This window comes from Ambystoma mexicanum, chromosome 3q (assembly GCF_040938575.1).
Source record: "Ambystoma mexicanum isolate Mex_15411 chromosome 3q, UKY_AmexF1_1, whole genome shotgun sequence".
Taxonomy (NCBI): domain Eukaryota; kingdom Metazoa; phylum Chordata; class Amphibia; order Caudata; family Ambystomatidae; genus Ambystoma; species Ambystoma mexicanum.
The window spans coordinates 675,053,186-675,066,356 of NC_090926.1; the positions used below are offsets into that span (position 1 = coordinate 675,053,186).

Sequence of the window (13,171 nt, forward strand, 5' to 3'; positions counted from 1 at the left end):
TCCTGCATTCCCCCGATAATCCGAACGTCCAGCTTCAGATGATGCTCGAAGAAGAATCTGCCGCCCTCCAGCCAACTGATCCACTAATATTTGTTGTGTTTCTGTCCATGCAGCCTTAGGAAAATCCAAAGGTATAGTATCTTATCATAGCTACCAGCCAGTGTCCGCCGGGAGCAGGCGGTCCTTCCTGCCAGGAGGAGGCGGTCCTTCCTGCAATCGCCCGGACAAGCATTGCCCCTCATCTGCAGCACTGCTTTGCATGGATGTGGGGCTCCGTGCGTCCAAGGCTGTATTTTGATTGGCAGTGCATTGTCTTTTGGTGATGTCAAGCCCATACATTAATTGCTGGCAAATGCTTCTTCATCACGTCATCCGCCTGATTCTCATAAAGCAACGACACCTCATTTTATTTTTCAGGCTCTTGTAACCACACAAGCACCGAGGCCGCCGGGCCTGTCCTTTGCACTTGCCTCCATGTGCCGTTGTTTGCGTGTCCTCTAAATCTCCTGCGTGGGAAGGAAGCCATGGCTGCACATTAGCAGCTTGTTTTTTTCTGGATTTGGAAATGATGTCCCTTTCCTCTAAAGTTGGGGTTTGTCTCTGGAAGTTTTTAATAGCCTGAGGCCTTAAGAGATTGAGAAAAATGGTTTAGCAAGAGGGAGTTGATTGTTGGATTGTTGGAGTGTTGGTAGCCAATGTTTTTCTCTTGGAGCTGTGGGATAGGCTGTGCCAGTGGGGCACATGAATTCTCGTCTAGACAACTGAGGGGACAGAGTTTTCTCAGGGCTGTTGATGAGGGTGCGGCTGCACTTAGCACTGTTTTGAGACTTGTGAATTTGTAGTCGGGGAGGTCAGCACTGGGCATGTTGGTGTAATAGAGATTTACAAATTAAAATTTAAGGGTGAATTGATGTATTTATGCATACTTGATCATAATAAAAGTGTGTAAACTCTGTTGAACTAAATTGCAGTGTGTGTGTGTATGTATGTATGCTTCTGTGAGGTTGAAGCACTACAAAAAACATCACTATCTGCATATAAACAAAATCACCCAAGCACACAAGACCTGGCTACTTTAAAATAGTGTCTTTAATCAAACAATGTACAACACATTACAAAAAAGGGATGAAATGTAAAATGTAAAACTAATTCACACAAATGACAGCCATGTGGTTGCAAAACACTCACCCAACAACGGGAGGAGAAAGTCATGTGTTCCGCCTGAATGCTCAGGCTTCTTCAGACTTGTAAAATCCATTTGTGCCGAATGCACCATAGAGTATAAAAATGCAGTGCTAGAGAGGTCCATATCCCTCACCATCACGTGTCCCACGATCATGTGATCTCATTAGTAAAGTTACTTTACAATAACCAGAATGGCCTCCATATTGGAATGGTCATTTGTACATAATAGTTATGGTGAAATGCCTTGTTTGAGTTCCATTACAGCTATATCTGTTAATGATATGATATGAGTGGGTAATACAGACCTCTCAGCTCTGCCATTACAAAAAGTTCTATTTTTTTCCATTCGGTGCATAATCCTAAATGTGCACAAGTGTGACAATATTTATATTGGCACAAGCATCTCGGACCCTGCATTGCATTCATCACTCGTCATCCATCACAGTTGCAATGGATACATTTTTTTGTCATTGAAACCCTTCCTGCTCGCATAGTTTTCCTTTTGTGGTTGGATGCATTACTGGTAGCAAGGGACATGGTTATAGAAGCTTTTTGGGGGGGGTGGGGGAGGTAGCTCCCTTCACGTTTTCTAGATTCCATGCTTTACTGCTGGTGTTTTTTCTCTCCCTCTGCATACATTACCACCGCCGCCATCAAGCATGTTGTGCCCCCTCCGCTTGGAGCACAATTTATTTCAAAATGGGGTAGCAGGGATCACGGTTACAGTGAAGAGGACAAAGAAGTCATGAGGCTATATCTGGTGACGAAGAAGTTTATTTACAAGTGCAATGATGCAGGGTGGGGGTTGGGCTTCCATCATATAACGGTGTTCTAGAAGCATAGTGTGTGGGGTCACATATGCTGCTCTGCTCGTTGTAATTATAACTGGTTATTTATAAAGCGTTTAATACCCAGAGGTTTCTAAGCGCAGACCCGGGGATCGAACCTGTGTTGCTCTTGTCTTGCTTCCAAGATGAGCACGTTGCCACTGAGCTATCCTGTCGAGACAAGATGCCCACATGCCACTACTACCCTTTACCTCTTCCAGAAACGCTATGTCCAAAACAAGGAATTCCCTGTTTTGGTACTGTGCCCTTGAGCTATCCTCCCGAGACTTGAAGAGCCATGCACACTTCAGCATTGTGGTTGCTCGTGTATCCGAATTTCTCAATAAGGGATGGTATATACAACAGCACCTATATAAAAGCAGATCGACTGGTAGAGGACGGTGTGTCCCCTAATTTCTATGCCTTGTATAGGCCTTGCTTAATGCAAGGTTCCAGCCCAGTAGAAGTAAGGCAACATTGCCATCAATATCATTAAGTCTTCTTTCCATTCACCACTCAAGTAACCCACTTCTTGTGTTCTGGGGGTGGGGGGGCTGAGGCTCTTATGTGCCCCAACACCCCTCTTCCCTTTGTTGCGACTCCACTCCCTCGTTACACCATCTCCACAGTTGCCATTAATTAACTGCCAGAGCTTGTGTCTGCATCGCAGATGTAGCGCAATATGTGTGCCTTCTTTACTGGTCAAACCCACTGCCAGCTCAGCAAGCGGACCCCCATACCAACCTGGCAATCTGCTCCTATGTATTGTGTTGCTTTAAGGCATGGCACCATGTGCTGTGCTATGCGGTCCTTCTTGAACATGTCAATGTATATCCAGCAGCAGCTGACCTGAGTGTTTGTGAGTGACATTCTTTTCTCTCACGTTCCTCAGCCATCACTCCTGATGTCCACAGGTTTAGGTACCGACCCAAGAGCACGGCACAGTGGTGAAAATCCACCCCAGAGCACTCCGGACAGTGAACGAGAGTGCACCACAGACTGGAACTCCGGTCCCAGTGGCATGACAGAAAACCACAACAGAATTTGCTGGGATGCCGGGGATTTCGCTCCCTTTGCTCGTGCCACGGAGTGATGGCGTGGGCAGTTTGGGTTGTGAAATCCCGCTCTTGTTATAAGGCAGGATTGGTTGGTGGTTCTCCGTTGTGGCTGTTGTGGGCCGGCACAGATGCATGACTTGAAGCACTTTGGCTCTGAGCCGGTGACCACCAGGTGCCCAGGTTCACCTCCTGACCTCGGCCAGGGATTATTTTGCAGAACCCTGTGTTTGATCTCAAATTTACTTGAGAACATATGTACAGCCTGAGAGTTTAGACATGTGATGGGAATGCTTTTGCGTTTTATCCACTTTTACTAATGCCAACTGCAGGCAGCATTCCCGTCATATTCAGCCCCCACGCCAATGAAACTGGCTGGAAATAATATCACACCCTCCTTATTACGAAAACTGAGAACCATGCAATTCATTTCTAGGTCACCTGCAATTGATTTGAAGGTTACCTGCAATTCCAAGAAATATTCAATCTAGTAGATGCAACAGCTACACTTCATTCCTGTGTAGGGCAGCTGTTTCCTCCCACAGTCTTCAGGTGAGAAGACGGGAGGTAAGTGGAAGAGCCAAAGTGGTCAGGAACTTTCCGGGGATGCTGGACATTGGGAAAATATAACAGTGCCTTTAGGAGGGTACTGGTTGCTCGTCCACACCATCTCTGGGGCGCACAGATGAAAAGCTAAACACATGGCAGTCATAATGTCCACAATTTGCCATTATTTGTGAGACAAACGCTAGAGAAAGGATGTTCCTACTGTCAGTTGTAGGACCTTCAGTACTATTTAAGCAGCTAGCAGTCTCTCTGTGTAGGAGGCGAGTGGGGTTCGGGCAGGGGGGACATTCAAATCCGAGAAGTCAGCACGTGGCAAACCTATCCCTTTAATCAGTCTCTTTAATGCTCAGCTTCCGGGGGTGAAGAGCACAATCACATACTGGGACAAGGCAGTGTATATGGTTCTTATGTTTGAATGGAGCAACCATGCTATCAATTTTGGGACGCAACATGATGCGGCTGCTAGTAACGACTTTACACCACGTGCAAAGATTGCGCAGAAGAGGCCAAAATCATAGAAAGTTCTGGAAAATCGCAAAAGTCGCTTTCCGTTTGTAGATGCCGGTGAGCCTTGCAACTGAATCAGATCGAGGTTGTGCGCTTTTACGGTGTCTACCTTTAGAAGAGTATTTTTCTATATGTCTACCTTTGCTGGGCCTAATTTCATCCATCCAATGCATGTGCTATTTGAAAATCGCCATATTTGTTCAACAAAGTCATTAAAAGTAATCTTGTGTCCTCCATTGCTTTTTGGTGGAGCTCTGATTCAAGCACCTTGAAAGGTTCCCAATTCAATTGAAGAAGGCCACCACATTATCACGCATTTATTGGAGGAAGGTGGGGGTCGGAAGGTGAACGGAGAAGACAAGAGAATAGTTGTTCATCTAGTATTTCTTTTATTTCTATTCTTGGAAGGCTTGGAACCATTGCTCTCAACTGCCCCTCTTGACCGAGATCCAGATCCATTTGGTGGGGGCAAGTGATTGATGGGAGTCCAGCAGCTTGAGATAGAACATTCTAGAAAAATATGGAGTAGCCTGGGAAAGCAGGTGGTATGAAATTTGAGAAAAAAAAAGGGACGTAATAATAGCAATGCAAAGGTCAGTCCCAGAGTTCCATTTAGTGACAGGTGCTGCAGTATTGTTTGTGTAGAATGCGATGAGTACTGATGTACAATCTTCACACACATGTGTTTCTTTGATCTGTTTGCATCCTTTCAATGGTTTAGTGAATTACTTTTGTATTCCTCCAGCATGGGAGTGAAGGTGATGGACACCTCGTGGGTGTCCCGCCGGAGTTCGTCTTTGGTTCGGAAAACATCCTCCACTCCGCCTGCTGTTCAACCACCGGCTCCACCATCTGAGCTTGCCGGCACACCCCAATCCCCAATCCCGGAGCAGACTTTTGATTTTCCGGCCACTCCCTCCCCTACACCTCCTTGTGTCAGCTTACAGCCGGCTGCAGAGTGGACAAGGTAAGCCTGGCCAAATGTCTTGTTTTCTGAGATCAGATTCTGTAATGTTCCCCAGCTGGCTTTATCCCCCCATGAACCTTCTGTTCCTGCTTTCGCTCCTGCTAAAGTTGCTTTTCTGACCCTAGTCAAATACAATTCTCTTTTTGGCTCTTCTGCCCTTTACTAATTCAGAGGAACTCTGAGCAGACAGATTTGTGGCGGAATGCAGTTAGTCAAATTCTGCAAACTTTTATGAAGTTTGGGTTAAATTAGATAAGGGACCCCAGGGGTGGACTGGCCTATATGGAACTCTGGAGATTTCACGGTGGGCCTCTGCACCCTGGGCCTCTTTTGTTTGTTTGTTTGTTTGTTTGTTTGTTTGTTTGTTTTATTCACTTTTTATGCGCGCCAGACCCAGGGGTAACAGGGCGCAGTGGCAAGGAAATACGAAACCTACAGGTTACATCATAGCAAAATGTACATTAAAATTACATTGGGTTAGACAGATCAGGCATACAGTAATTACAGCAAGTATACAGGTTCAAGGGGGTCAAGATGCTCGTAGGAAGTAGGCGCCCCCGGTCAGCAAAGGTCTGTGGTATTTCCAAATTTTCTCATAGGAAAAGCATTGGGCTTGCTGAAAATGTGTTATATGGGGCCACTTTGAACTTTATTTCCAGGGCCTTTTTTTGTCCCCAGTAATTATTTCCAGGGCCTCTTTTAGTTCCCAGTCCAGCCCTGAGGGACCCAATTAATGCATCTAAAAATGGCCCGTCTGTTCAACAGTTAGCCAACAGATATGGAACTGCTGCTATTTATGTTATCTACACGTTATTGATCAATTAAACATAATTTACATGGGTCATTTCATTTAAAATGTAATCATGGAGAAATCAACTTTTTTTCCTGACATTCTTTTGAATAATCTCATCAAAATATATGAGGGAGGGGTAAAGGTTTACAAGGGGTGTGGAGGGGGTCAGGGTACAGGTTTATAAAATTAGGAAGTGGGGGCTTAGGGGGACACCCCCAAAATATAAAACTAATACCATTCAATTCGTTTTTTCAAAATAATTCCATCGAAAAAAAATATTTTGAAAAAACTCGATGTAGGGACATAGAAGAACCCTGAGTAAAGTTTAAGATTTGCACCACCCACACAGACAACTAAAAGAAAACATTCTGCACTGCTGGATAGTCTATGGGTGTGGCAGTGGTGGTGGCCATGTGGTGCAAAGCAGCTGGTGGGAGGCCTCAACAATAGGCTTTTGAATTGGACTTGCACAATCTGAATGCTGCACACTCAAGGGACTCACAGCCCATCTAGATACACTTGATGTTGTGTTAGGTGGGCACGGCAACATGTCTGGATCACTTTGCGATGAAACACATCTCTGGTTATGTATTTGTGGGTGTTGCTTCATAATGTAATGTCCGTACATTTGGCAAGCAGGCTAGGCTTGTACTGTCAATCCCCACAGTGTGTGAGGCAAGTCGCATCAGCCTAATGTGGGAAGAATAAGGAAAAGCAGTAAACCTCGGGCCAGTTTACACACACATGTCATTGGCTGCATGTTTTTTCTGTGAATGGTGTGCCAGGAGCAGCCACAGATGACACCCGTGCTACAGCCAGAAGCACAGGTTATGCTACGTAGGTCTCATGTCTTTACATCGTAAAATAAATATCGAGGGCATGTTTAACCGATTCTTTTTTTGCCGAAATCTGTTTCACCGAATTTACATTCATAAAGTCAAATGAGTTTATACACCGAAACTCTTATCGAAAAGAGTTGCGGCATATAGACACTTTTCACTTTTTGAATGTAAAATCGGTAAATGAGCATTATGGAAAAAGAATTCAGTAAAACATGCTCTCGATTTGCAATGTTGTTTGTTGTAGAATAATTAATATTCATGCACAAAAGGACCGTACAGCAGTCGCAAGAATGCGTGTTATCGTTGGAGAAGCTAGAGAAAATGACATCTTGAACAGTGTTGGTTTCAATATAAAGTGTTAAAAAATGGACAATAGATTTACCACAGCATTCTGGAAAAGTAGAAACAACACGAAACCAGTGAGAAATCCAGACCCATGGGAATCCGCAACACAAACAAAATCCAATAAAATAAACCAAAAGAATCCAGGAGAACCGGCAAAAGAAACCAAAATCCACAAAAAAAAATGGAATCCAGCATGAAATCCCCAGCACGAAATCCACATCCATGAAAGCGGCATAAATGTAATCCAATGAAAATCCATAATAAAACCCATAAATAATCCTGGCGAACCAGAGAAAAATCCATGAGAACTCCATAAAAAATCCACAAGGAGCAAAAAATCCATGAAAAAAACCTAGCATAATCCACAAAAATCGGCAATCTAGCAAAAAAATCCACATCCATGAAAGAGCAAAATCAGTGAATCCACGGAAAAAACATAGCAAATCCAATAGGAACTCGGATGAAACACGTCCCAAACTCAAAAGTAGGAAATCCAAAATGACCGAAACGTATGAGTGTCAATACGGAGCAGGACATTTCAGCGCGGCCGGTTCGGCGCGGGACGATTTGGCGCGGCCCGTTCGGCACAGGAAATGAAAAAAAAATGAAACTGCTCTAGGACAGTTTCATTTTAAAATAGTGTGGGATGAAGTTGAAACTCCCACTTTCAGTGCACTGCACTGGACGTTTCCCTAAACAGCAGGCGATGTGCACTGGTGTGCGGCGCCCCAAAACATCCCAGCGCCGAAACATCCCGTCGCCGAACCGGCCGCAGCGAATCGGCCCGCGCCGAACTGGCGGCGCCGAAACAGGGTGTACTGGTGTCAATAGAAGTGAATGGAAAACATTGACAGAACAGCGGCCCCAGGTGGTTAAAAAAGATATCTACATAAACATTTCATTGAACAGTAGAAAGTTGTAATCGTTTTTATATTATTAAAATTTAAACATTGACAATGTTATATTATTACATTTCATGTTAAAAAAATGTAATTACGATATAAAAAAATTAAATATACATGTTTTTTCGAACTTGAAGTCATTCAATAAATATTTTTGGCTGAAAAAGCACTTGATGTAAATTAAATTGTTAAATAGTATTGGCCCTACTATGCTATAGCAATCACCTCCATGTTCAGATGCGCACAGGACCTGTAATAGCCCACCAGCCCGAGACTAGGTAGCCCTAAGGGAAGCCAGAAAAAGAGGTCCCCCGGCGAGAAGGTAAGTCAGGACCGTGGGAGGGGCGCAGGTTGGCAAGGGGTCTAGGGAGTAGTGGGACAGGGAGAGACCAGGGCTGATCACTACAAAAAAAGGCACCACCTGGCAAAGGAGCACTGTTGGCTGGGGGTCAATGAGGGCAGACACTCACAGTTTCCAACCGTATTTCCAGCCACCTGATTCGCCGAGCACCCTTCTCCAGGTGTGAATAGTCACTTCATTGCAGCCAGTTTAAAACCCACACGCCCTATGATCACAAAAAGGTAGAAGTGGAACTGTACACAGTCATTCTATGCCACAGTCACAGAATCAGTGGCATCTTAATCCTTGTTTATCTTAAAAATTCATCTTAATTCCATTTTAAAAGAGCCACCCCGGGCATCCTTTCAGCCAGACACCATTTGGGCTGCCCCAGTTGGAAGACCACTGCCATATATGGAGGGTAGGAAGAGCAAGCACAACTGTGAATTCTCACAGTGGAAGTGGAAGATGGACAACATGGTACTGTGTTTGTGAGATGTGAGTGATTACCATAAGACCAATGGTACTTGTGAAGCCCACTGAACGGCAGCACACCAACCCCCCTCCTGCCCAACAGCACATCAGTCTCACAACACATATCTCCTATGTATAATGTTTTCATGCAGAGCAGTAAACAGCCACAGTTGTTCACCTGCATCTGCCAGAACCTATAGTCCACAAGGGCCTGGCACTATTGTGGGTACCTGATTTCTGCCCTTAAATGAGAAATGTCACAATGCACCTTAAAGGGCATCTCGGTGGCGCCTCGGCACCACAGCAGCACTCAAGGAATCACAGTGGTGCATGGAAGCATCAGATCCTAGCATTACCATCAGCATCCTTATGGAGAGTGGCGGCAGGGGAATCAGCAGTGATACAGCCATGCGCTAGGATTTGATTGTGCTAAGATACATCATAGGTGGCATCTTAGAAGGTTAGCAAGCATTGATCAAATCGCCCGTTACCAACTGAGAAGAGATATAAGATCTAGCACCAACCTCCAAACAGAAACAAGACGCTACGAGAAGAGGGCATTCTGAGGAACTGCTTTCTCCCATCTGGTAGCCACCAATGGAACTTGATCCCAAAGGAAATATGAACGAGAGAAGACCACTTAACTTACAGGAAATGACTGAACACCTGGCTATGCAACTCACCTACATAAATAAAGATCAACTATACAACCACCACCCCCACGAGAGGATCTCCCGCATGCACGCTGCTACTTACTGTAAGCCTGGAACAAGTAAAACACAGGATCAATACCTACAGAGAGGAAGAAATACCATGGCTACACAATATGCAGAGACAACCCAAAACCCAGTAACCATCACCGTCCTCTCTCTTCTACAAACCCACACCACACATGCCCAGATGGCTAGTGAAAAATCCCACCAAAACACTCAAACTGCACATCACTCTCTAACCAAACTACAAAACCAATCATCTCTGACACCAAACAACACAAACACTGGACGCTACCCTTCTGATTACAACAAACATTGCACACCTAGAAAGCTCACACACAGAGACGCCACTTGCTCCTGGTTCTGCACGCATCAACAGAGGAGTACAACATCTATCCTATGCATCTCTCCCTCACTAACCAACCCAACCCACCCCACTTTACCTTACAGAGCCATGTGAGCGCCTGGAGACGATGGAAATGGCAGAAGTGTGCCATATAAATTAACATGGCATAACATAACAGACCACTGCTGCCAAGTTTCCAGTCTGCATTATTCTGCCTGCAACGCTTCCCTTGTTTCCCTTGTTGCAATTGCAATGGAACTACACAGATCTGAAGCAAGGAAACAATTCTCCATGAGTCGACTTCACAGAAGAAGTTTTTGCAAGTTTTAGAGACATTAAGAGCCTCTGAGAAGCTGACCTCTCTGGCTACTTAAAATGTCAGGGTGGACAACCACACCGATGGGTATTCCCCATTTTCTTCGACCAACCATTTGGCGAACATTATTTTTACATTGGTGGGTTTGGTTGGGTTTATAGAAGGTCAGGTTGCAGGGGTGTTCCTGCCAATTTCTGTGGTACAGAAACATCAAATACAGTAAAAAGAATTCAGCAAAATTTCATTTGGCCCAAAAAAGTTGAGGAAGCTTCACAAGGTCCCTCAGATGTCTTTACTATGAGGCTGGGGAGCACTGTGCATAACCCTTGCTTTGCCCATGTTATCAAACTCCTGTTAATGCAGTATGTCCTCAGATGTCAGTCTGTGTGTGACATACTTTATGTGACACCCACAATCTGCATTGATTTCAGACAGACTCACAGCACCACATCTGTTTTGTGACTTATATTTCCACACCAACAGCTGGAAATATCCAGTCCATCTGTTTGAGCAGTGCAGCACTGTCAGTGAGTTCAAGAAAATCCACAGCTGGCCTTTGGAGGGGGGTTTATTTACACCAACTCACATCTGGCAGATGTTGCCCACTACATTCTGTCCCCTATGACCTTTGTGAGCCCGCAAGGCATTGCCATTAATATACTTGCTGGGTATCAATCTGTCTAGCAGGGAACAGGAGCATATTGGACTCCGCTAGCCAGACAATTATGCAGAATCTGAGATGAATTCTGTGAGTCTTAAGTGATGGTGGATCCATACAAAAGCATGAACCAACATTTTAAACGTCTCTTGGCATCAATTATAGGCCCCCCACTTTAAAGGGGGAGTGTCTGTGTTTCAGACACCGTTCAGGGGTGGGACACTTAAAGACTCAATTGTAAGTGCTACCTCTGTAAAGTGCTCCGTTGCTTCTCGAAGCTAGGTCTGCACTCAATAAATACCATACTAATAATAATAATAATATTAAGGTGCAACATGCTGCTGTGGAGAGTCACTCCCATGAACATTGCTAGAGCAGCAGCTAGTAGGACAGGCAACAGCAACTCCGAGCACTCTAGCGTCTAGAAGGCTGAAGTCTGGCATGTCCCTTTTTTTAACCTCCGACTACATCAGGCTTAGGGAGACTACTTGCTGAATGTGTTTCTCTCCGCCTCACATTCCTCTGAGACGCACTGCAAACTGAGAGTGCGCCTGCTCAATGTGTCTGAGACGAAGGTAGTGGGTGCAAATGAATGCCAGCGGCAGAACACAAGCAATCCGCGGATGTATTGGTTTTCTTTATAGTCCACCTGGTCAATAGCACTTGTCTGAGTGGCTTTTTAAAGCCTAGGTTGTGGCCCTATGAGTGTCAATTCAGAACAGCCTTTTAGTCCTGTTGATACTATTGTGTCTGCACACAGAAGAGGCTGGGTGAGGCAGGTAGGACAAGTGAGGTTCAGCAGAATGAATGAGCACCACGACGTATGCAAATGGTTAGCCAAGACCAGCTGTAGAAATCTATGCATGTGCATGGCCCCAACTCAGAGGATCACTTGATCCCTAGTTCAAGGCAGATTAGCCATATCAGTGGGGAAGTGATTTGGCAGCTGTGGCACGTCACCGAGATTGGTTGGGGTGATGACTGAAGCACGTAAGGTATGTGGACAATGTATCCTGTCTCTGGATTGGGTTGCTTGGAAACATTTGACTTGCTCATGCACAGTATGGTTAAACCCTACACATCTTTTTATCCCATCTTCTTGCACCGACCAATGACTTTTAGCCACAGCTCAGTAGCCGAAGGGACACCCACCGACAATTCTTGGTGTTTATACATGGGATAGTTGCACCTGTCATAATATCACATGCTTTGCTCAGCTGCTGTGGCCATTTTGATCAAAAATATTTTCACCGACAGGCATCCTTCGCCTGACGCCTATTGTTGACCTAATATGTAAGTTACCTACAAGAGGCGAATGTCCCATTGTTGGATATACCTACTACCTTATTTCACCTATATGTACTTGATGCAGTTCCCTACAAGAGGTGAACGTCCCTTGGTGCATTAGCCCTCTACCCTATTTACTCGTTTTTACCCGCTAGTTCCCTAACATAGCCACTGTGTATATGTTTTTAAGCTCCTGCTACATAATAGGATGTATGCTATTGCCTTTGTATGCAGACCTCTTATGTTATAATACCTGATCCTCGCCCTCATATATGCCTCTTCTGTAACCACATATGGCACTTATTGTGACCTTGTCTTAAGTCAAGCGCCGAGATGCCAAAGGGCTTTGCGCGCTATACACAAAAAAAACCAAACCTCGCATCTCTTGCCTCTTCCCATCCTAGATCCCATCACGTTACTGCTCTCACTATGTCTCAGCCTCACTCTCACCGTGTCAGCCACTTTGCTGTGTATAGTTGCTTTCCTACATCTCCTCACTTTTTATTGGTACACTCTTTGAACCCCTCTAGTATAGCCTCTCCCAGGGTTACCTGACACCATCCAACGAGTGAATAGCACCAGAAACCATGTAATTTCATCAAATCATGTTTTGTTATGATTCAGCATTGTGGCAGATGGAAAAAGCAGCACTTTTAGTTAAGTGTGGATGCTGCCAGGGGATGTTTGCTTGGACTGTTCACAGTGGTAGGGGATGCTTGGCACCTTCATAGTTGTGCAAAGGCACTTGTCAAACCCCCTCCCAACCCCACAGCCCGCAGTGTCTGGATCAATGGACCACTCTGTGTACTGTTGGAGGAGTACCATTGGGGAGAGGGTAAGGACGGTATATGCAGCTGCCCTGTGGTGATGCTGCCCATGCCCGAACTAAGGACCTGTGCAAGATGGCCCAGTTGCTTCTGAAAAATGCTCCTCGGAGGAAGGTGGCATGCTGCCTGGGCACTGACAGCTCCTGTGCTGGCACTGGCGTAAAGAAAGACATAATGCTGAATTATGTGTGTGTGAAGAGGCGGCTGCCATTATCCCTAG

At 45.1% G+C, this 13,171-nt stretch overlaps 1 protein-coding gene across 6 annotated transcripts in view; it reads left to right on the forward strand.

The window, feature by feature from the left end:
* Nucleotides 1-13,171, forward strand: part of ARHGAP44 (Rho GTPase activating protein 44) — an 819,716-nt gene that overhangs the window by 710,369 nt on the left and 96,176 nt on the right. For all 6 annotated transcript variants that reach the window (XM_069654562.1, XM_069654566.1, XM_069654567.1 and 3 more), the window contains one exon: nucleotides 4,887-5,108. In XM_069654562.1, coding sequence (XP_069510663.1) covers nucleotides 4,887-5,108 — 222 coding nt within the window. The remainder of the gene's footprint in view (nucleotides 1-4,886; nucleotides 5,109-13,171) is intronic.